A 26849-nucleotide genomic window follows, 5' to 3' on the forward strand; every position below is an offset into this window, starting at 1 on the left:
TGGGATTTTGCCCTGTCCCATGGGATATTGAAAATCCCATGTTTTTATAATTCAAATTGCAAAATAAATATGACAGTAACAGTATAAAACCAATGAAATTATTGAATCCCATGTAATTCCGCACATTTTGGTTATATACATGATATTGTAGCTCTTGTTTGAGGCGGCGGCAGATTTGCAAATGAGTGTTTTGCAAATTAAAAGTGTCCAGTGTTAGTCACGATGAAATTTGTGAACTTCACGCGGATATCTTTAGAAAACATGCTAATCGAAACAACAGGGGTCGCAGGCATCTGTTTTCATGTATAATTCTAAATTTTAACGATTCAAATTATCTCATTCAGTCGATAAATAAAAAAATAAAAATTCTGCAAATACATGTACGATATAAATGCAAAGAGATTTGGTATGAGTGTCAATGAGACAGCTCTCGGTAAACTTTACATTAACAGAACAATAATTAAAATAAGTTTCCTTTTTAATACAAATTTTACATAAATGTTAAAGTATAAAAATTAAATATATTTAAACTTGAGAAACCTAAAATCTAAAATTTATAAAAAACGAAAGGAACTAACGTCAATAGATATTAACAATTCACCAAAGTTTCATGCGAATTGGGTCAAGCGTTTTTGAGTTATTGTCCGACATTCTGACGACGGACGGACGGACAGACGGACAACGGTATACCATAATACGTCCCATAAACGGGCGTATAAAAAAAGATTCCTGTCAAAGTACAATTGAACGCTGTAAAATTTTAGTATGAAATAGGCGGTAAATGAGATTTCGAATGACTGATAGTTCGATAACTTGTTTTAAGTTTTGCGTATTTAAAACAACACAATCAAATGACAACGGGAGCATTGTTTTAAGACAATTTATAAATCATAAAGAAATGATAATTATTTGTGCCTTATTATATTGATGGATATTGATACTAGCGGTTGTCTTCTATTGATCTTTTCGGACCAGACCTTTCTGTAAAAGGTGATAATTGTCACACTTAACTCCTGATAAACCCCGTTGATCGGAGAAAGGGCTACATCTCGTCCATGGAATGATATTATCTATCGATTTTGTTTGATTTCATTGGTAAATTGTGTGTCAATTATGACACGTGACTCACTGGTTCTTTGTTTGTAATTTTTTACTTTAACAAGAAAGTTATTGAAGAGGACGCTTTATGAAGCACACGGAGTTCAACATCTCGTGAAAGGACTTAACGGATAAGGAAAATATTCTTCAATAGATTTAACGTTTATATAATTATGTGTGCATTCTCTCAAGATGTGTTTTGTGTCAAATAGTATGTGGCAACTTTACTACAGATGAAGGAATATTTCTAGACTATTTCAGAAACTTGGACTTTTTATAAAAACTTGATAAATCGCTCGACAACCTTCCGAACGCTACCGATTTTAAATTTGTTATTATCTAGTATTGTTTTGGCTTAATTTGTATATGTGTATTATTTATACCAGTAACAAGAGACATGTATAAATAGTATAAATGTCTCTGCAGTAACATATAATACATATTGTAGTATATGTCTCTTTAAAAAAAAGTAAATTCTATGTTTTATAAACAGAGTGAATTATGACTCGTGCAATTCCAGAAGTTTCAAAGAGATACTCAAAGGAGACGATCGTGTTATGCTACGCGAATGAACCATCATAACTTCCCGAGAGTAGAAGATTTTGATGGATAAAGAAATTCACGCAGTACATCAAGAGATCAAGAACCGTTTATGTAGACCCGATTTTTTTTTTATTAAAACGAAATTATTGAAATACATGTATAATAAATGATATTACCAATATGCCAAAACCAATCCCAAAGTAGCTATATGTGTCATATCATAGCCAGTAAAGCTATGGCAATATTTGTCCATATAATCTGCACCTTTCAAATATATCAGCAAATATAACTATTTACCATACATTTCTAGCTGTCTTAAATAAATTTCTTTATAATATCTTTGCATACATATTCAAAGTTTCATGTGCCCAATATATTTACACATACATTTCTAGCTGTCTGAAATATCTTTCTTTATCATTTCTTTGCATATGTGTTCAAAGTTACATATGCCCAATATATTTACACATGTCATTGATATTATCATTTGGCCACATTTCTTAATTAAACAAATTGTCTGCAAATCTATGTATTTACCATACATTTAGGAATATGCTCAAAGGCTTTTGATATGTTCTGATTTGACATACATTTCAGCCGACTATAAAGACTAACAAAAATATTCCTTTACAATACATTTGACGGGTCTCTGCAGATTAAAGGAAATGATGCTTTACACCCCTCTATAAAGTTCTCGTTTTCAATTGGTTTACATACCAGGCAAATGTAGATGCACCTTACACTTTATAACCCCTATAAAATTATTTGAATGATGATGCTTTGCTACCTAGACAAAGAAACACATTTGCGGATAAATTTACATCATAGAAAAATAGATGACAAAGATTTCCATTTGCAGAGGTATACAAATACATAAGTTTGCGAAAGTTTTGAGATGGTTATAAATATATGAAAATTCTAAACTTTCAAATGGTTTGATTAGGTGTTAATATATTTTATAAACCGCGGTCTCTCATAACCGCCTATAGGAGGGTATAGCACAAGAAATGTTGATATTTACTACATGTAAAGACAAGATAAACTAAATGCAGCGGTTTGTAAATATATGTAAATGTCGGTCTCTGAATACATTTACATAACATTTGCATACCTCTTCAAATCCGGGATTTCGTGTAGTGCCTGTTCTAACATCTTTACTGTGCTTATTGTTGTGTGTTTGTTTTTTCTACATTGGCTAGAGGTATAGAAGGAGGGTTGAGATTTCAAAAAACATGTTTAACCCCGCCGCATTTTTGCGCCTGCTGCAAGTCAGGAGCCTCTGACCTTTGCCAGTCTTATGTTTGATTTTTAATTTTAGTTTCTTGTGTATAATTCGGAGTTTAGTATGACGTCCATTATCACTAAACTAGTATACATGTTTGTTTAGGGCCAACTGAAGGACTCCTCCGGGTGCTTGAGTTTCTCTCAATATATAAGTACTAACAAAAATGTGATTTAACTATAATACTCTAAAAGGTTTGTACAATATTTTTTCCAATAAATTGAAACATAAATTACAAATAGAATAGTATATATAAGTAGTAGCAAAGGCATAATCAAAATATACTTTTATTTCAATTTAAATATCTACAATTCTCTTGTGACGACTTTATGGTCCAACGAAACAAATTATTTACTGTTTAAAAGTCCGATTAAATAAAATGCTCCTAAAACACATTTAATTCACTGTCTGTATATTGACATCTTTTTTTTTCAGAACACATGTAAAGTTGAATAAAAACAATGAATAGACAAATAAAATTAAAAATAATTTCAAGTTTAATGATAACAATAAAATTCAAACAAAATAAAGGAAATTTAATATTCATCTGTTAATTGTTTGTCTAACAACCAGAAATATTCACTTCGTATAACTTTGCTTTCTTTGAACTTCCTACTCTTGTGGTACAGCCTATATACATTTGTCCCGCGGTTCTTGTGAAGCAAAGGGAATATGACTTTGATATTCCTATGTCACCCATGTTAATATGCGTGATCAAATGACCACAGTTATTCAGTATGTGAAATATGTAAACGTTTAATTCTGCCACAATTATATTGTCAGACGGTGTAGTAACAATATTCACTGGTTTGAACGGCTTTTTCTCATTATTGACCTCATGATGACCGGTGTAGATCTGTAGGATATCTCCTTCCCTATTTAGCACCACAACTCTACCTCTACCATCCTCAGATAACTTATCAACTACACATATATTCCCGTTATCTGTAGTTGTGATACTCTTCACACATGCAAATATCCGGATGTTGTTTTTGTTATGTTCATAGATAGTTTCATGTTCTCCTTTCTGATTCATCACAAAGATAGCTCGTCTGCCCGTTACCGGGAATGGTTTCCCTGAGCTCTTAACTCCTACTATGACTTTATCATCTTTGGTCACATGTACGGCAGAATAAACTAATGGGTCCACATTATAAATAGAATCAGTAAGTTTTCCTGTTGTACCACTGATTTGTTTCAGTACTGATCCACCCGATGACAGAAGCAGGTCACCAGTCGGATTAACCGCCATTCCATAGACTTCAATGTTAAATGTTGATTCTACTGTCAGTTTATGTTCTACTGGTTTTACTTTCTGTATCACGTCTTGATCACTTATCCACAGAGAATTGTCGGGAGATAACGATAGATAACCAACTTTAGAAATATCAGTTTGGAATTGTTTAACGATACGTACGTTGACGGTATTAGACACAACTTGTAACGATCCCACGTTATACGGTGACATTTGTCCCGGCAGAAATGATATGGTACCGGGATCGATATCATCTATACTGACTGCCGTTGACAGCTTTTCACATTCGGTAAATACCTTTTTGACTTCCTTTGATTGAATGATATCTTCCGCATTTGAAATAAGTTTCTTTAGGTTATCGACTATGTTGTCCACTATTATTGTGGCTTTATCCTGCTGCAATTCTTACCATTTTCTTTTTAATTCACTTTTTAATTCTTCTGCATATTTGTCAGCTGATTTTTTAATTTCAATATTTCGAGCCTCGATTTTCCGTATCAAATCTTTGTATTGTTTATTATCTGTTACGTTATCATGATCCACTGGTCCTTTTCCTTTCATCAGTTCTTTAATTTTTTCTTTCGCTTTTGTTTGTTCATTTTGTACTTTTTCTATTTTGCTTTTATAGCCCTCGCTAACTTGTATAAATCCATGTCCATTATGGATTATGTTAATACACCACGTACAGACAAGTGTATCACAGGTTGTACAAAACAAAACACAAGACTGATCCGTGTGTATTTCACATATCAAATTGCTAAAATCGGGTGATTCTCGATAAGTTCCAATTCGCTTTATGTCTATTACTGTGTGGTCACTTGCTAATTTTAATTTCACGTGGATTTTGTCCTTACATTTGTCACACATAATAACGTCACAATTAATGCATTTCCATTTGATTTTAGTTTCCATTTTGCATAGATTACATGTAGCAGGAGCCTGTCTTCGTTTAATAGATTGAGAAAACGCCATTCTTGCATAAAATTCAATATGTCCGACTATTTTACTGTAGAAGTAAGGACATGCAGTGTTTTAAATCAAAGGTCGATGTCATATGACGATCAATCTATACAGATAAGAGAGGGTCTGGATTGCAAAGTTTAATTATTTTTTTCATTTAAATAATTTGTAATTATAACATTTGTTTTTTAATTTCTTTATCATTTTCTCTAACTATTCTCAATTTTTACATTTTATTAACAATTTATTCTCTATTAGTTTTTTGTTTGTTATTGTTTTCTTCATTCTTTCCTTTTTCCGTGTAAATTCACCCGGCAGCCCTTTTAAAATTTTTATTTGGATGGAGAGTTGTCTCATTGGCACTCATTACACATCTTCAGATATCTATTTAAAAATAAACTTGTCTAATATAGGATGTAAATGTATATTTGCTTAACAAATAATAATGTAAAACAAAATAATGAATTATAAGCTCGACTAGCAATAGGTGGACATACAATTTTCTTTGTACAAAAAATCTAGTTCGACACGGTGTTATTAATTCTAAACATATTAATTCACAAGGTACACAAGAAAACATGTCATCATCTCCGGTCAATTATTCAAACTCACAGCCAGTCTTTGTGTCGTTTTCTAAAAAAGAGACTGAAGATATCAACGAGGCATTTAAAACTCACCAGTCGAGAACAAATAACGTCATTGAAAAAAATAAATGAAATGAAAGATATTGAAATGCGTTAATAAATCGTGCAATAGATGTTCGGTAATCAATTCTTACCCTTATTTTGTGATGGGGCTCGTGTTGCTCAGTCTTTTGTTTTCTATATTGTGTTTTATGTACTATTGTAAGTCTGTTTGTCTTTTTCTTATAACCATGCCGTTGTCAGTTTATTTTCGATCTTAGTATGACTGAGAGTAAGAATGTCGACCCTTCGGTATCTTTCGCTTCTTTTTTATACCTTTAACACATTTAAAGCATCCACTAAATAAGGAAAAGTTCGTTAAAATATTACAGATATTTATAAATAAATAAGAAAACGAAATTTAAAAAACATCAAAAGAAACGGGATGCATGCCCCAAGCGGCTGTTTTGTAAAAGTATACATGATGAAAACCTTATTTTACTATACAGTTAGAACTGATAGCTTACAATTATCCACAAAATCATTTCATTGTGACAACATCTTCAAACTATACTGAGTTTGGAACCTATGATGTATCATTATGACGGAATTGTTTTACCCAGTAGAAAGACTTTTGAGACATATTCTTTTAAGAACAAAATTGTGACATTTTTCAAATTTAATGTTAAAATTCAAATTCAAAGTCATTCATTTGCCAAAACCTGTAATTTGTACTAGACTTTGGGGCTAAATGATGTGACATCAATAATACTAGTATGCGTCTTGTTTAAACACCAGGAAAGTATAATTGTATGCTCACTTTAGTTTATCGGTAACATTATTGAAATCAGCACGACAGTTTATCTTAGACACAGGTTAATGTCTGAGCATTTGTTGTGATCCAAGCATTCCAATAAAATACCCCAAATGAAAATCAAAATGACAAATTAAGTTCCCTATGGCATATATCTATCATTGTTTGTCTCCGTCTTACAATGTTATATTTATTTGTCCTACAGTTAAAGAAGCTAATGGTTGGCTAATAGTATTTGTTAATGATATATATATATATATATATATATATATATATATATATATATATATATACAACTCGTCTAAACATCAACCCAACAATGTTAGATCTGTAAATTTGCTGCTTTCGCAAATTTTTGGTTCTTCCCTCGCCGGGATTCGAACCCATGCGATTTGGTGTCACGATATCACAGTAGCATGGGTTCGAATCCCGGCGAGGGAAGAACCAAAAATTTGCGAAAGCAAATTTACAGATCTAACATTGTTGGGTTGATGTTTAGACGAGTTGTATATACATTATGTACACAGCCATGTATCACCATCATTGATGGCGATCCGATGGATACATCTGTTGTAGAGTTGTCACTGACTCAGACGTACTTATATATATATATATATATATATATATATATTGGAATCTATTGACAGTTGATGGATGTTTATCGCACCGCGGGTAAAATATCACGGTGTGTTTGGTTTAACGCCGTCACGTTGTGACCCCCTATGGATCCGTAGGGGGTAGTAAATTTTTATAGGGGGATCATTAATGGTGACGTCATCTATCAATGTTGTGTTTTATTGATTATTTGTCTACAATACGCATCAGAAACAGTCCAGCGTGCGATAGATTCGTTATATGGTTAACTACTGACCCCCTACGGACCATATAGGGCGAATAAAATTCATTGAAGATTCGGCCTCTGGCCTCATACCCTATGGATTTTACTAACCCTCTATGGACCCGTAGGGGGTCAGTAGTGAACCATATAACTCATTATAGCAGGGGAAGATGATCACACTTCATTTAATGTCAATGAAAATAGTAATTTTTTAACTTTGAACTTTATTTGTCCTTTTATTTTTTTATTCGAGTGAAACTGATGAGCGTTTTGTAGATAAAAAACACATACGGCATCCAAAATTAGATGGATAATATATATTTTAGAAGGTTTTTTACTCATCAAGTAGTCATGTTCAAATATCGTTTTAAATCTTGACATATTTAAATATTCCTCTTTGTTTCATATTTATAAAACTGAGCTTGTGAGATGGGTTTTTTCCTGAGCCATGTAAAGCTAAAACTTAAAATCAAAATTAGACATACATATTATAATGCTGATGATATTTTAAGCATAAAAACTAGTACATAATAAAAATGAAATATTCATATTACTTTAATTAAAGTATTTTGACTATTATGCATGTTATATCTGCTACTGGATATTTGACAAAAACAAATTAAACCCATCTATCATATTCATCAATAAACGATAACATCAATTTAACCTCTTGACAAATAAGTGTGTCAACCCAGGATACAATCTCAATTGAGGTCCTTGTTTGGGTGTTTTTGTCGTTTGTAAAATTTTATATTGACTATATTACTTGAGTATACAAGTGTAACTGAAATACCGAACTCTATGGCAAATAAAAAGAGGAAGTCCATAAAAAGAGAAACAAACGCTATCAATCAAGAGAAAAACAAATGCAATATTCTTGATTTGGTACAGGGATTTTCATTAAACCTGGCATATTTTCTCTACTGAATATTTTCAAACTCTTTTATAGACTTTCACATCCTATTTCCCACTTTCTGTACTGTATATACTATAGAAAGGTGGATTGGAATCTGCTGTACATAATTTAAGTTTGTTGTATTTAAATGCAGGCAACTGTACAATTTGTTTTCTTATTAGAAAGTAAAAAGTATGTTTATGACTGGCTATAGTAGTGTACTTGAGACGAAGGAATTTTAGTACTGGTAGACAGATGTATCTAAATGTAGGACTTCAAAGATTTTAAATTTTATCAAGTGGTCAATAATCATTATCGACCATTGTAAATATCGAAGGTCATGATCATTAGTTGTATCACTAGAATAAAATCAATGTTCATAGTTATCAAAGGTACCAGGATTAAAGTTTAGTACGCCAGACGCGCGTTTCGTCTACATAAGACTCATCAGTGACGCTCAAATCAAAATATTTATAAGAATTTAGATATTACACTCATGAAAATAAACTCATCATAGATACCAGGATTAAATTTTGTATATACGCCAGACGCGCGTTTCATCTACGAAAGACTCACCAGTGACACTCGAATCTAAAAAAGTTAGAAAATAATGCAGCATAGTTTAAATAGAAATTGATAAATAAAATAAAAATGAATGGAAACATGATATTATTCTGACCATTTATATATAGTTACTGACCTCGAGTTACTGATCAACATTTTCATATTTTTATAATAACATTCATAACAGTAAATGATTTATTATTAATTATAATTATAATATTGCTTTCCTTTGTTTATTTAGCTCTTCACATGGGTAAGAACTGATACGTCCTTGATTTGAAATCTTTGAGTTTCTCGGTCTTCCTTTTTATGGGGAATTAAGACATTTACTTTAGCTCACACAATTCATAAAGGGTTATTCTTTAAAAATTAACCCAGAAATCTTGCTTCAGTGATTCCGTATATATCAATTAAAATTTTCACACAAACAGGGGGAGGGGGTAACCCCCTCAGGGCCCCCTTGGTCTGCCTATGCTTAATAATGCATACATAAATTGTATACCCCATAAGATTGAATAGCTTCTTTTTATTGGATTAATCAAATAGATCAGAAATTGGCCCTTTATGAATTGTTTTTTTTTGGTTAAGTAGAGATTATTACACAGTATTTGCGCATTATTTCAGGGTCGCTGTAGACAGTAACAATCAAAACCAAGGAGTAAACAAAGACTCACAAAACCAAAGGAGATTTACATCAACAGTTATAAATAATAATTAAGAAACAACACGAACTCCACTAAAAACCGGGATTGAAATCAGCTGCTCCGGAAGGGTAAGCATTTCCTGCACCGTATACGGCAGCTGTCGTGTTATTTCGTTGTTCAGTTCGGTAATGATGGAAGGTTATTATGACTGAGGAAGAATATCAGATATGATTTCTGACACACTTTTGTCATAATGGCCAATCAGCCAATGATGGCAACCGTAAAATTTCTTGAGTGATGACTTTAATTTGATTGATTTATAGCCCTGTCTTAGCAACTTTTGGGAAAACAGTATTCCTCATTCAACAAAATCAACGTACTTTGAGCTAGCCCTAGAGTAACGTATCAATTGAGACACATATACTCCATATGGTGGTGCTGCTGAGATTTTGTTACACAGAAATGGAAAGTTGACTATAGGAAAATTAAAATCATCGCGTTTGTCATACATTTTGGTATTCAACCTACCATAAGTAGTCATTTCGAGAAAAAGGTCTAAATATGAAGCAGATTTATCTGTGTCGGTAGAATCTTTAATTTCAAGTTCACTTGGATATATTAAATGTAAGTGATCACTGAATCTATTATTATTAAGAGACAGTACATCATCAATATACCGAAAGGTGAAATTAAAAGACTGGGCTAAAGAATTTCTTCTTTCTGTATAAGCCCTTGGATACATTCTGCTTCATAGAAATATAAAAACAAATCTACAAGTAGAGGAGCGCCATTGGTACCCATTGGGATTCCAATAGCCTGTTGGAAGACCAAACCTCCAAATTCAATAAATATGTTGTCAATTAAAAAGTCCAGCATGGCAGTGATATCCTCGTCGGTGTATTTTTTTCCTTGACTCTGGATGATTTTTCACAAAGTAAGCTGAATTCCAGCCCAAAACTAGATATTTAAAACGTCCAGTTTACATAAATAAGTCCATTTGTTTTCTTTTTTAAAGAAACATTAGCTGACGACTTTTTTCAGTCGAGCTTTAAGTTTGGTATGTGGAATAGTGGTATAAAGAGTTGCAAAATCAAAGGTTTTAATGTTGGTACAATGTTTTAATGATTGAGATTGTAAATTCACCAATAACTCTTTTGAATTTTTCAGTATCCACATCTGATTAACACCACTTCTTGAATATGCCGTTTCGGAATATTTTTGAAGTCCTGATAAAGAAATCAACTTGTAAGAGCGTTTAAAATTCAAAAAAGAGGAGATTGCTTCTCTGAGTTATTTTAATAATGAATGTAGCTGTATGCATACACAGAAATGTATAAGCCTTGAAAAAGAAACAAAATGAATAAATTCAGATACAGGAATTGAAAAGACTTTTTTCCAATTCATTTACTTCAATTTCTATGATGTAATATACAAAAACATATATTTGAAAAGGAAAAGAAAATAATCTCTCGCTTTAAATTTTTGTCTCGACTCATTTTTTTGCGCCCGTTTATGGAACATATAGAATACCGTTGTCTGTCCGTCAATTCTTCGTCAAAATTTCGGACATTTACTAAAAAATACTGTAACCAAATTGCATCAAACTTTGGTGAATTGTTTATATCTACTGACTTGAACTCCCTTTCGATTTTTATTCATTAAAAAAGGGTGATTTTCCATGCTTTCTTCAACTTGCAAGAAATGTTTTTTGAGTTGTTCATGTTGTTCACATTTTTATAAATTTTTGATTTTTAGGGTTTTATAAATAAAAAAAAGTCGATGTTGCTGGTTTTTTTATAATTACTCAAAATGCTTCAGCAGTTCTCATAAAACTTAGGTGAATCATTAATATCTATTGATGTAAGTTCCCTTTATAATTTTAATAATTCAAGATATTACATAACGGAGTTATATAGTTTTATTCATTAAAAAAGGGGGGATTTTTCAGTTTTTTGCACAAAAACTCAAAAAATGCTTTCAGCAATTCTCATAAAACTTTGGTGAATTGTTATATCTATTCATTTAGCCAAACTTCAATGGTGTTTGTATTCCGTTATATCTCATATTGTATTTTCTTGTAGTCTCATATTATATTTTCTTGTAATGTTCTATTGTAATTTATTGTAGTCTCTTATTATATATTTCTTGCAGTCTCATAGTTGAAATATTTTTTCTGTAGTTTCAGTAGGAGGTTGTGTAATTTTTTGTTCGTGCAACTGTTAAGGGATCCTGATAGAGCAAATCTCAATTAAAGTCAACATAGCAATATAATAGCTAGTCAACGTAAAAGACAAAATAATTGCTCCAAAACAATCTACACCCAAGGCAAATATAAGGGGTTTCTGTGTGTAAACCAAAACATAGTCTCAGCAAATCATTCTGGCTTAAAATAGAAAGACAGTTAGAATTAATATTTATTCCAAAATCATTTAATTTTGGCTTTTGAGAAACACGCAGCAGCATCCAAAACGAATTTTGAGTTCCTGTCTGAGCAAGTCAGCTTGCAACCTTCAGTGTAAGGAAGAACCTACCTGCCCGACAATGCGCCAACAAGGTGATGTGAAGCGCGTGTTTTCTACTTAGGTGATGAGATTATGCGTCTCATCAGCAGCCAGGTAGTGCAATGTCTGCATGGGGGATAGTCCATGTGCTAGTAGAGAAGTAGGGGTTTATCAAATTGGCACTAGAATAAATTTAATAAGATTTGTCCCCGAAATGCTTGAGGATGAATGAAATTTTAGAATTGACCAGTGATAAAATTCCATTAAGGAAAAAATAAAATAAAGAAAAATATATATCACTAGTTAAAGCTGAGTTGTTTCTCTAGTCATGAAACAATATTGAAGATTTAAGAAGGGGAAGGTGGGAGGTAAATTGAATAATAGCACTGTAAAACTCCATCAGCTAGTCAGGCTGCTATGAACCAAGAAACTGATTATACAAAGACCATGCATTGGCTTTACACAAAGAGTTGGTACATCTAACATCCAGGGGGAGGAGACTGACCTTACTGACCCTCAAATAATACCCTAATTATTGTGTAATCAGAAATAAAAATATCTGGTATCATATCCTGCTTTTCCTCTCCTACAGTGATTGTTTGTGACATGTATCTGATTAAGAAAAGATTAGTGTGCCTCCTTTGGTGAGATTCCAGTTGTAACTTCAGAGTGTCAAATGTTAGAAAAATTAACCTCAAGATAAAGCAAAACAATGTTGTTGTTTTATGTGTTGCTGTAATTGTCTAAAAAATGTATAATGGTTGTTTTAATATCCTGTAGGTGCCAGTGTATGAACCCTGATGGAAAAATGAAGTTAAGAAAGGTATAATTTTTCTGGGTATGTCCAGATACCAACTCATTTGAATAGATGCAAGAACTTCTACAAGAATTTAATACTCAGATTGCTGAACAGGAAAAAAAATAATTCCTAACCTACAATATCCCGAGGATGGGACAAAGACCAGGAAAAATATGAATGTTATTCTAAGTCATATTTCACGAATAGTCGGACTAATGTATGTTTTATAACATATAAAAAAGGATAACAAGTGTTGCTCAAACTAATGGGTAGAAAAACAGACCAAACAACCAAAAACAAAACTTTTCTGACAAAACAAAGACCAACAACAACGATCAACAAATGGTCCAGTTAGCTTATTTTTTTATTTCCTCTTTGGTAATATTTCCTCAACTTTTTAGGTTCTTATACAGCATTAGCTTCCAAATATTATGCTTTCTGATTAACGTATATCCAAATAAGTGATTTGGACGAATGCAACTTATAACTTGTTGTTTGCATTATTTTACATAGTAGTTTCGAGGCTCAGAATATAATCTTTCATAGCAATTAACAAACTGAAGTATTTTATTTCACATTGTTACTTTAAAACAATTTAAAATTGTATTCTATATTGCACTTTTCAAAATCAGATTATAATTTTTCATTGCACTTTTCAGAATCAGAATACAATTTTGCATTGCAATTTCAGGATCAGAATAGTATTCAACGTTTCATTTTTCAGGCTAAGAATATAATTTTACACTGTAACTTTCAGACTCAAAACATAATTTTAGAATGTAACTTTTAGGCTCAAAACATAATTGTTCCCTGTAACTTTCAGGCTCAAAACATAATTTTACGCTGTAACTTTCAGGCTCAAATCATAATTTTACGCTGTAACTTTCAGGCTCAAAACATATCTTTCGCTGTAACTTTCAGGCTCAAAACATAATCTTACGCTGTAACTTTCAGGCTCAAAACATAATTTTACGCTGTAACTTTCAGGCTCAAAACATAATCTTTCGCTGTAACTTTCAGACTGAAAACATAATCTTACGCTGTAACTTTCAGGCTCAAAACATAATTTTACGCTGTTACTTTCAGGCTCAAATCATAATTTTACGCTGTAACTTTCAGGCTCAAATCATAATTTTACACTGTAACTTTCAGACTCAAAACATAATTTTAGAATGTAACTTTTAGGCTCAAAACATAATTGTTCCCTGTAACTTTCAGGCTCAAAACATAATTTTACGTTGTAACTTTCAGGCTCAAAACATAATCTTACGCTGTAACTTTCAGGCTCAAAACATAATTTTACACCGTAACTTTTAGGCTCAAAACAAAATTTTACACCGTAACTCTCAGGCACAAAACATAATTTTACGCTGTTACTTCAGGCTCAAAACATAATTTCTTTTCGCTGTAACTTTCAAACTCAAAACATAAGTTTACTCTGCAACTTTAAGGCTCATAACATAATTTTACGCTGTAACTTTCAGGCTCATAACAAAATTTTACACCGTAACTTTCAGGCTCAAAACACAATTTTACACCGTAACTTTCAGGCACAAAACATAATTTTTCGTTGTAACTTTCAAACTCAAAACATAATTTTATACTGTGACTTTTAGGCTCAAAACATAATTTTACTCTGTAACTTCGAGGCTCATAATTTTACACTGTAATTATAAGGCAACAGTAGTATACCGCTGTTCAAAACGCGTAAATCGATGGAATTAAAAACAAAATCGGGGTAACAAACTATCCTGGGGACACCTGATAAAATCGGTGTTGTTGTGTCCTTGACAACAGCCGATTGACACCTTTTATCCTGGGCAGCATGTCATCCAGTATAATATTTGATGTTCAACTAGTTTTCATGCTGTTAGGCTACCGGACTGGTAGAATCCTCGGGGACAGATTGTCCCCAGCAGAGATTCCAGTCTGGTGGTAATAAATAAAGGCAACAGTAGTATCCAGTTATTTGGATATGCTGGAGAACATGTGCTTTTCATTCATATTTTCACTTGTTTAAAGTAGCTAAATATGTTTACAGAGATATACTAAAAAAAATTATGGATTAACTTAATAACAGGTTTTCGGTAATTGATAGTTTGAATTAACAAGTTGTACATATTAGAAATAATCAGAAATTGTAATGACATCGACAATATACTTCCTACCATCGAAGTTTTTTTTTACATAAATCAAAAAGTTATAAAAATAAAGGCCCTTTTAATTGATCATTGTCCGTTTTTATATTCAGTATTTTGAGTTCATATACGGGAAAAGGGGGAATAACTATGTAATCTTATTACTATGTTTCTATTACAGGATAAGTGTTGGTGTATTCTTCTGTACTCCAAGTGGATTATCAAATACTCTTCACCAAGCGAGCAACAAACATTCCGCTGTGGATAAAACTGGGGCAAAGTTCTTCTATAATAAAGAAAACTTTTAATTTCTACTCAACAAGTGATGTTATACTTTACATGCATTTAAAAAAAAAACAATTAACTGGGCATTATTATCTATATATATATTATTTTAAGGCATAAGAAGCCGTACGGATTTGCCCTAAGACAAATATTATTGCAAGACATATATGAATACCCTGCATTTTATAACAATAAAGCAAATTTACAGACATTTGGTAAAAAACTTGAAAAAACTCAATTTACTTTCTACAAATTGTATATGATTTTGATTTAGTGTTAGTGCCATATAGCCCCCAGACGCATCAGTGACCCAGTTGTCTAGGAGGTCGAGCTGCTGTATCATGAGATGTCAGCACTGAGGTTGTAAGCTCTAGGAAGTAGAACTGCTGTATCATGAGCTGTCAACACTGAGGTTGTGAGATCGAACTGTTGTATCACGATCTGTCAACACTGAGGTTGTGATCTCTAGGAAGTCGAAATGCTGTATCATGAGCTGTCAACACTGAGGTTGTGAGTTCTGTATCGTGAGCTGTCAACACTGAGGTTGTGAGTTCTGTATCGTGAGCTGTCAACACTGAGGTTGTGAGTTCTGTATCGTGAGCTGTTAACACTGAGGATGTGAGTTCTATATCACGAGCTCTCAACACTGAGGTTGTGATTTCTGTATCACGAGCTGGCAACACTGAGGTTGTGAGTTCTGTATCACGAGCTGTCGACACTGAAGTTGTGAGCGCTGTATCACGAGCTGTCAACACTGAGGTTGTGAGTTCTGTATCACGAGATGGCAACACTGAGGTTGTGAGTTCTGTATCACGAGCTGTCAACACTGAAGTTGTGAGCTCTGTATCACGAGCTTTCAGCACTGAAGTTGTGAGTTCTGTATCACGAGCTTTCAGCACTGAAGTTGTGAGTTCTGTATTACGAGCTTTCAACACTGAGGTTGTGAGTTCTGTATTACGAGCTGTCAACACTGAGGTTGTGAGTTCTGTATCGTGAGCTGTCAACACTGAGGATGTGAGTTCTGTATCACGAGCTCTCAACACTGAGGTTGTGATTTCTGTATCACGAGCTGGCAACACTGAGGTTGTGAATTCTGTATCACGAGCTTTCAACACTGAGGTTGTGAGTTCTGTATTACGAGCTGTCAACACTGAGGTTGTGAGTTCTGTATCGTGAGCTGTCAACACTGAGGATGTGAGTTCTGTATCACGAGCTCTCAACACTGAGGTTGTGATTTCTGTATCACGAGCTGGCAACACTGAGGTTGTGAATTCTGTATCACGAGCTGTCAACACTGAAGTTGTGAGTTCTGTATTACGAGCTGTCAACACTGAGGTTGTGAGTTCTGTATTACGAGCTGTCAACACTGAGGTTGTGAGTTCAAATTCAACATGTGACAGGTGTTCTTCACTCCAATCATGGTTGACGAGGATTATTATTTTCTGACAAAAGATCAGTGGTTCTGGCTGGTCACTCTGACTTCCTCACCCACTAAAAACTGACCGCCACTTAAAAGCACACCTATAAATAAATCAAAATAGCCTCAATAAATTAAGTATAGTTATTAAGAATTAGTTTTGTTGGTTTGATGGCTCATTTACAAGTACATGTAATGATGCATTCCTTTTTTAAATAGTTGCTTGGCACTGAATATCTCTAAACAATATATCTACTTTAAAACATGTTATACATAAGCAAAGCATGCATACCCAATTAATATAAAAAATATTCTAGAAGTTTTGAAATTATAAAAGTTACATAACATACAAAAAAATAAGTCTGTTTTAAACATATATAATACATAAACAAATCATGCATGTCTGATTAAAATTTATAATAAAAATATCCCATTAAGTTTTAAAATAAGAAGTTAAATCCAAACTGTTTTAGAATACATTTAGTTAGTTTAAGATTTGTTTGTTTAGCAAAAATAACACATATTTTTTTTTACAAACGATTTAGCAAGAGCAAGTTTTGACACGGTTAAATCTCTGCTGCTTGTCTTCCCGTTCCTATAATGTATAAAGTAGATAGTAACAAAATAAAAAAAGAAAATACATGAAAATGATATGAAAAACGACTTTACCATAACCAATGGATGACGGTTTGTAGCTTTTATTGCTTCATGAACTAGATCGGTTTTGTTTTGTGCTATCGTTTTCACAAGTTGTATATTCCCTGAATCACGTTTTTTACATTTGTACATAGTTGTCCTTTTCAACGTGCTATACACCTGCTGTAGCTCTTCATATATGAATCGAACAAAGCGTTAATATTTCAATTTCTTTTTACAACGATTAGGTCGAAGTGGATGATATAGACTTCCATTTTTGTTCCCAATGACTTCAATGAAATAAATCATTTATTTTTAAGACAAATTCTGTATAAAGACCGGCAAATAGCAAAATTCTATATAAATCGCTATATTGTCGCAACCGGCACAATAACACTAATGAGAACATTTGTCTGCAATGGGTAAAATATATAAAGAGCCAGACGTTTAAGCTGGAGCCGGCAACATAGCCACTGCCTAAAATTATACAAAAAAAGAACTCGGGCTCCATTATTAATGAATTGGATTTGTTATGCCCCATTTATGGTCTGTGTGTCCGTTCGTCAGTTCGCCTGTTCGTTCGTCCGTCTGTCCCACTTCAGGGTACAGTTTTTAGTCATGGTAGTTCTTGGTGAAGTTGATGTTCAATCAACTTGAAACTTAGTACACATGAATTGATCTTTCTAATTTTAATGCCAAACAGTTTGACCCTAATTTCGCGGTCCACTGAACATAGAATATGAGAGTGCGATGGTATTTCCGTGTACTCTGGACACATTCTTGTTTCTTCTTTACTTGTTTCTATTGCAATTGTATGATAGTCATCAAAGGTACCATTATAATTTAATACACCAGACGCGTGTTTCGTCTACATAAGACTCATCAGTGACGCTCAGATCAAAATAGTTATAAAGCCAAACAATATTAGAGAATTTTCACATTAATTAAAAGTATAAAAAATTTGAAATATTGACTATATTATTTGTTACAAATTTTTTAAGCATAACAAAATTACTTAAAAGATTCTAAAGGGACTATATAACCACGACCAGTTCTGTAATTGCCTTTCCCAAGACAGGAAATTGTAATTGAGTGGTTGTCATTTGTTGCTTACTATCATATTGTTGTTAGTCATCGTTTGTACATATATCTGGTCGTTGGTTTTGTGAATTGATTTATGTTTGTCATTTCAGGACCGTTTAAAGCTGAACATGCGGTTTTGGTTTTTGTGATTGCCGAATGCCGTACGGTAACATATAATTTTTAATTTCTATGTCATTTGGTCTCTTTGCAGGGACAGTTGTCTCATTTGCAACTTACCACATCTTCTTATATCATATTAGATAAACAAATGGCACACTCGAGATTAATTTGCGAAATACGTAACCCTAGGTGTGACAATATTTCAACAAGAAAAGCTTTGCCTAAGGACGTTTCAAAATAGAGCACACATTCCTGAGTAGCAATTGATTAACAATACAATACAGAATACCGTATGTGTTTAATTCGGCAATATCGTAATAACAAAATAACAGTTTTGTCATACCGATTTATTTGTTCTTTTTTAATACATTTGTAAAAAGATAAATCTAAAATAATTCTTAATATAAAAAGAAGATTTGGTATGATTGCCAATGAGACAACTGTCCACAAGAGACCAAAATGACACAGACATTAACAACTATAGGTCAACGTACGGCCTTCAACAATAAGCAAAGCCCATACCGCATAGTCAGCTATAAAAGGTTTTCTACAGCTACAGTTTGGAAACGATCATGGATCCATTTAGAGCACGCTTAAAGTATGTTGTGGCCCAATTTATAAGTTGATTGCGGTATACGGATTGTTATTATTTTCCTACATTAGATATATCAAGCGAGATAACACAAAAACCATGGTATAATCTGATATTTGTATGTGTGTCAATTTCATCATAATTTCAGAATTCACCAACAAAGAGAAGCACAACGGTCGACACAGTTATACAAATCTATAACATAGGCAGCGTTCACACCAAACGCCGTGTACAGTAAACATGTTTACATTTGGTTTAATTGTAACCGGAGAGCACGAATTTCATTACAAAATTGCTTGTTTCCTCCGGGACTCGAACCCGGGACCTCTGTGTTACAAGGCAGCGCGCTAATCGACTGAGCTAAAGAAGTACTTCCTTAGCTCAACCCGGCTTACGGCTGACTAAGTATCTACTAAGTTTTTCTAAAAGGGAAGCAATCCCGTCACACTTCCCCCACCTCAAGAGTTATCATACCATTATGACTCTCACACAAACATACCCTTGCTAGAATTCCTCTCTAACTACCGTGGGTTTTTTAGTTGGGCGCCAATGTAACCGGAAAGCACGTATCTACTCTACAAATTCATATCGTCACCACCGGGATTCGAACCCTGCCGGTCGTCTGCGTGACAGTCAGTGCGTTAACCCAATGAGCCAAAGAATCGATTCCCTAGCTCAGTTGATTAAGACTGGCTATATATGTTCTACCTGTACTAAGTGGAAGCAACCCCGCTACACTATTCCCCCCACAAGAGTCATCATATCTTTATATATGACTCGTAACAACACAAACCCTGGCTATACCCCAGATAACCATTCACGGTGGATTTTTTAGTTGGGCGCCAAATGTATCCGGAGAGCACGAATTTCATTACAAAATTGCTTGTCTCAACCGGGACTCGAACCCGGAACCTCTGTGTTATAAGGCAGCGCGCTAACTGAGCTACTTCCTTAACTCAACCGATTACGGCTGACTAAGTATCTACTAAGTTTTTCTAAGGGAAGCAATCCCGTCACATAATGTAACGTACACTAGTTTCACATTAAATTTGTTCACATCTATACACATTGTTTAGCTACCTGTACATAAGATTTGTTCACACTTGTAAACTATATGTCATTTAAATGTTCATTTCGTAGAACCGCATTCAAATTTTCAAACAACTTTTCTAGCAGCTAGGGAACGACAATTTGACTTTTAAAAAAGGGGGGCGGATTTTTGTTAATGTCTGTGTCATTTTGGTCTCTTGTGGACAGTTGTCTTATTGGCAATCATACCACATCTTCTTTTCTATATTTTCCACAATTTGATTTTTTTTTTAAATCGGGTCATACTGATGATTAGAATGAACAAATATTCTCATACATTATAGTGTTGAACATTGAATTGGTACATAGAAAAAAAACTAAATATAAACTTTTGCGCAAGAAAAAAAATTCTGACTCAGAATCCCCCCCCCCTTTTTTTAAAGGTAAAGTGGTTGCTTTTTTAAGAAAGTCATTTTGGATGATTTGCAATACACAGTGTAGATACTATTCTGTACGCTATCCGGAAGTCGCGATTTTCAAAGCGAGGATTTCAAACTGCTTAACAGAACGGTTTTGTTTTGGTGCTTTTTCTCATCATTTGTTTACTCCTATATCTATAAAGTGCTTTGCACATCTTAAATGTATGTATAGCATCATAGATATGAGTAACAGTAACAAAAACATGCAGTAGAATATAAAATATACGTGTGCATCACACCAACTTCATAGCAAAAAGTGAAATCGATTGACAATTTTGCTCTCGTAGTACAAAGCAAATAATCTTTTATTGTAAATATTTGCATCAGTTTACAGTTAAATATATACTGTTTCAATATTCCTACCGTATTTAAGTAGAATGTTCGTATTTCTAATAAAAAATATGCTTTCCTTGAGGATCCCAAAATAAATTACTGTACGATCAGTCCAAAACTGACTGTATTCTAGAAGCGATTTCAGATTTTTTGTCTGTATGACCAGTCGTGATTTTGAAGAAAAAAAACAACAACAAATGGAAGTTTTTAACGACCTTGACTGAAAAACAACGGCAATTTGATGGTATATACGTGTCTATGTGATATTATGATTGTGTCCATGGAACTATAACGTGTAATTTCTTTCATCGGACAATATAAATATATTTCTGATGATTTTTGTAGACGGCAAAATAATTATATTTTTGTTCCGTCAGTGTTACTTAAAATCAAATGCCTAAAGGGCAATACATGATTCGCTTGTGGACTTTGTATTAGTGTGTCGTTGCAGTTATCTGTTTAACTATTACATTTGTAAAAACTATTTACACCGTCTGCCGTTGACAAATTGGTGATAACATACATCAAGCCTGTCTCTTTTAAAATGACAAAAAAATAGATAGAGAAAGCTTTGTTTAAAAACTTTAGGTATTGAGGAAAGAATTAACGAAATTATACCCCACCACTTCTATAGTCTATGTTTTGGAAAAAAATAAACCACCAGAAAACTAAATTATAGGTGCACAGGGGCATCATTTAATAACGAATATGAGGAGTTTTATTAATATATGGTAAGGTTTTGAAAGTTGCGTATAGTAAACGGGTACCACTCAATTTTAAAGGTAGTGGAAAAGTCCTTATCATGGGAATAGAAAACCGATGAATTTTCGAAAATTCAAAATAAGAGGTGCCTAGTTGAATTAAATGATAAGGAATCTGAAAAAAGATTCATTAAGTTATGACAAGTGTCTGAAGGAAGTTGTCGATATAAAATAGGTATGCCCAATATAAGGTTATGACAAAGTCCGTATTTTAAATATAGAAACATCAAAAATATTTTTACCAAAAATTCTAAATAGAAGGTCCATAATACATTAATTAATAAAAATAGAGCAGTTTTAGAAAAGTGTCACGGTTGGAAATACCTGATGGGTGCCCCCATATAATGCAATGTTCAAGTCTGTATCTTATATAAAGAAACCCCATAAAAGATTTTTTAATAAAATTCGATATACATTCCATTTTTAATATATAAATAAGGCCGTTAATTTTCTCGTTTAAATTGTTTTACATTGTCATTTCGGGGCCTTTTATAGCTGACTTTGTGGTATTAGCTTTGCTCATTGTTGAAGGCCATACGGTGATCTATATTTGTTAATGTCTGTGTCATTTTGATCTCTTGTAGACGGTTGTCTCATTGGCAATCTTATACCGAATCTTCTTTTTTTTATATTATCATTTATGATACGGAATCCGAGAAAAAATAATGTTATAGTTATACCAGTGACGGATTCAAGAAAAATGGGATCCGGCTGTTTGAAACTTTTTTTTTTAAATTTTCAATGCATTTGTATGGGGACATATATTTGGAATCCTCTTTTCTCCTGGATTGGACCCCCTCTCCATTTAAAAATGTCTGGAAACCCCAATGTATATTAAGTGGTTTATGAGGAGATGCCCTTACAAAACCGGCGAAACATGTTGTACCGGTCCAACGGACGAACTGAAAGACGGACTTCATTATCACTATAAACCACCGCTTTACCAAGTGGTGTACAATTGAGTGTGAAAGAGACAGATCTACATCCAAAACAAAGTGAAGGAACTGTGATCAATTATAGGCTACAGTACGGACTCGAATGTTTGTAAATACATGCATTTTTATAAAACAATTACATCTGTGTGTTTGTACAATTTTAAGTATAACGGAGGACATTTCTGAAACTTAAATAAACAAACAAACCTTCCTCTTATTTCAGCAACATTCAAACATCCTTATACTTAATGTAGTAAGTCGAGTACACCATATCAAGCTAAAACATGTTTGATAAGTTTTCAGGATGTGAATTTATTAAAATATATCTGTGTTATTAAGAAAAATGCAATCTTCTAATGTATCGTAAATAACTTTGAAATCACTACTAGAATACAGTGAAATAAAGACTGATCATACAGTTTCAAAATATACAAGCGAGACTGATCGTACAGTGAGAAATTCAAACAAGTGTAATTTTCTTATTTCTGGCTTCAAAGATCTGGCTGAAACTTTTACCACCACTTCAAATATACTTTATTTAGTAAATTAAGTCTGGTTTTTACGGTAATTTGTACAGTAAGGGTGCAAAAAGATTGTTTTCAGGTTCACCGACTGATTTACCGTAGTGATGCACTTGGAAATCTCTTGATTAAGGCAAAGATACGAATAATGAATGTGCTAAATTTAATTATAAACCATTTGTGAATATCGATGTCAGCTGAATTAATTATAAAGCAATGTACAGATGAACATCTTACCGTTTAATATAGTATATCCAACAAATTTAAAATGTGATTCAAAAAGTTCTCGCTTCGAAAATCGCGACTTCCGGATAGCGTACAGAATAGTATCTACACTGTGCAATAGTTTAAAGATGTCTCGATTACGCATTAATGACGTAGGCTGCATCAGCGTGCTTACAGACGAAAAAAAGAACTGTGATGTTTGAGTAAAGACCAGTGGCAAATATTTCTGTCAGTGTGTACGTCCAGTCGATTCGGGAAGACCTTTTAAGATAAATTAGGTGTTCGGCAATGATGATACATGAGTCTTGATAAGAGGTTAATAAGGCTATGTAAAGTGTTTTTATAACAAATAAATATATCAAGTTTAGACAAATATTTCTGTAAAGAACTTTATTAATAAGTGTTATAAGTATCAATTGTATATAAATATCGTTTCTTTTTTAAATATACATGGGAAAATTAAAGTTCTGAATGTCTAGTTTTGTGTACACTTAACCTACAAAAGGCCTACATCGACTATCGACTGCATGTAGACAAAACATGATTTAAACTACATGTAAACATTGAGTTTTATCAATGGGAACGTAATTAAGTTTAGTTTATGTGTGAGTTACACTAACACAACACCGAGTTTAGGTCAATGTGAACACAGCCTTAGATTATGAACAAAATGAACAGAGAATGAAATCATGAATTAATAATATTAGCATCAATGCTAAAAAATTCAATTTAGCGACCCACAAACGTTATGATTGTTTATGCCACCACCGTAGTGGAGGGGGCATTAAGTTATAGTAGAGCTTTCTTACAAATTGACGAAAGGTACGTATGATTGACGAATCATACGTAAGACTCGTTTTAGGGATCCTTTATTTTGAAATATCTAAATAATAGTCGTGGAACTTCGGACAATTATTGTGCATGCAACGACGCTTATTAAAATTGGATTTTTCTTGAGATATATTTAGGATTTCGGGACGTACGATAGGTTAGAATATTATGATTATTGATTCCACCAGGTCGTCGGAGATAACACTACAAAATATTCTAGATATAGAGTAGTCAGACGAACAAAATGCCCCTAGAAGACGAAAAACCGGCCCCTCCCCCACTCTTCAATATTACAATGTTGAACTGTGTAACCTAATAAAATGTCAAAGCAAATACATTGTCTTCTTCTCTAACAGAAACACAAATACTTCCTTGATTCAAAATTTGCAACGCTCAAAATAATAAAACGAAAATGAAGAAGACAAGATGATCTTCATACTATGCCATATGCTGGTGCTCGTTTCATAACTTTTGAATCATCGCCTCTCCCCTGGTAATATTCATTGCCACCCCCCACCCCCCCTAAATGTGTATATATGATACACCGGAGCAATGGAACGGTTATTTTAGCGTATAACTGCGTTTTGCCTATAGTCCTGAACATTCATGAAATATTAGCCACTGGTCGATAAGTGACAACTTCGCGTCTATCTTCCAAACATGTGTACTGTTAAATCGTCATTATAAAATCCACAATATATATATGGTGCAAAATTGTAGATTTATTTTCTTGATAAACAAAGTCTTTTTCTAGATTTATTCAACATTACTTTTTAAAAACATTGTAGCATCATTTTTTTGCAAATCTCGATATTCCACTTTGATAATTTGCAGAAAGTGTACTGTAACAAATAAAAATAAATGTGAATCTTGTCGTTAAATTTAGACTAACATACTTCAATAATGTCATTGAAATGTTAATCGTGAAACTCGTGCTTAAAAAATTCCCGCGGAAATGTGTGTACTCGTGGTTTACGTAAGTAACGTATCGGACGTAAGTGTATTTGACACAATTTTTCTCTGTTTGATTATATTAAAATCGTGTATTATTTGCGATATTATTTTTTTTTTTTAAATAAACTTGATTTAGAAAAGAATGCTGTTTTACTGGATAAAACAAAGACTCTTTTAACTGTTATTGTAGAAATGAAATACGTGCTCCCTTTACGTTCGTTCGTACCTTTCGTCATTTTGTAAGAAAGCTCTAGTATACCCTTGTCCGTCTATACGTACATGGGTACGTGCGTCTGTACGTCCCAAAGTTTGTTTCCGTTCCCTAATTATAAAAAAGAAGATGTGGTATGCTTGCCAATGAGACAACTGTCCACAACTAGCACTTTGGTTACTATTCTAGGGTTATGCCCCTTTACAAATATGTATGTTCCAATAATTTAAGTTTTTACAAACTAAATTAAATGAAATATATATACAGTGTATATAAAGTGCGAATCCAGCTAGTTCATTTTCACTGTCATATGCGGGTATGTTTATTGTAGAATAAAGGATCATGGGAAAACTATATTTGTTTACGTTTTGAAAATACCAAATTAATTGATTTGAAGGAAAGTTTTTACATATTTTCATTGTGATATGTCTTTATTATGTACAAACATAACATTAAAGTTCAAATAAGTGTTATAAAAGCAACATAATATAGCATATCGAATTTTGAAAGCGATCCATTTTAACTATAGATGCGATGAATTATCACTGTTAGTGCAGTCATTTCTGATATGGAATTTTCGAAGTTGCGAGGAATTTTTATTGTAGAATTATGTGATAAATGCACTTGAAACAAATGAAAAAACTTAGTTGATGACTTTAGAATTTATGATAAATGTATTTTCAAATTTAAATACAAACTCCTCATTCATTCTTTATCAAATATATAGCTTTTCAAACTTGTAACAAAAACGCTTCTCAAAATGTCATATTGTATTCTTCAAATTACGTTTTTCCTTGATTTAAAAAAAATAATTAAAAGATATTTCTGTATTTTTTTTAAGTCAAAGATTGATATTGCGGAGTTTAAGTGCAGTCTGTGTAAAATAGCGGAGACGAGTACATTTGAGGACGTTATCTTCCACGCAATAAATACACTTGCGAACAGAGAAATATGCATCTTGAAACGCAATGGTGACAGAAAAGCTTATAAAAGATTAACGTTCCCCAGTTGTACACTCAACTGCTTCAATTTCCATATTCTGAAAAAGACAGTTTTGGTAGAACAAATGTTCTTGACTCGATTGTTGCTTGCATGATTTTAACTGTATAAGGTGAAACGGTATGTGACATAAATTATCCACAGTCATTAAAACATGAAATGTAAGGTGTGGGCGAACTTTTTTGTTTGCATTGGTACGGTACGTTAAGTAGAGCACCCTTGATACAAAAAGAATTATCCGTAATGAACAGCTCGATACCAGAGGAGGATTTAGGAGGACAGGGGGTTGCCCCCTTTTTGGGAAAACATTTAATTACTTTTATATGGAATCACTGGAGCGGGCCCCCTCTTAGGTAGTTATTGGACCCCTACTTATAAAAATTTCTAGATCCGCGAGTGGATACTACCACAGAGGTCAAACAATGCACATTTAGGTAATTGTACACAACATGCATGCTACAATTCATGTTTGATGATCTTAGAC

The 26849-nt window shown here is 33.2% G+C and overlaps 2 protein-coding genes across 2 annotated transcripts; both read right to left on the minus strand.

The window, feature by feature from the left end:
* Window positions 1-3485: 3485 nt before the first annotated feature.
* LOC139492951 (uncharacterized) lies at window positions 3486-4391 on the minus strand. Its single transcript, XM_071281099.1, has one exon. It carries the CDS (start codon window positions 4389-4391, stop codon window positions 3486-3488), a length of 906 nt encoding a protein of 301 aa, XP_071137200.1.
* An 11282-nt stretch (window positions 4392-15673) lies between these two features.
* On the minus strand, window positions 15674-17445 carry LOC139492952 (uncharacterized). Its single transcript, XM_071281100.1, has 2 exons — window positions 17326-17445; window positions 15674-16681 (listed from the first exon to the last, which is right to left on the minus strand). The coding sequence occupies exons 1-2, from the start codon at window positions 17443-17445 to the stop codon at window positions 15674-15676; spliced, it is 1128 nt and encodes a 375-aa protein (XP_071137201.1).
* Window positions 17446-26849: the final 9404 nt, after the last annotated feature.

This window comes from Mytilus edulis, chromosome 10 (assembly GCF_963676685.1).
Source record: "Mytilus edulis chromosome 10, xbMytEdul2.2, whole genome shotgun sequence".
In the NCBI taxonomy this organism is placed as follows: domain Eukaryota; kingdom Metazoa; phylum Mollusca; class Bivalvia; order Mytilida; family Mytilidae; genus Mytilus; species Mytilus edulis.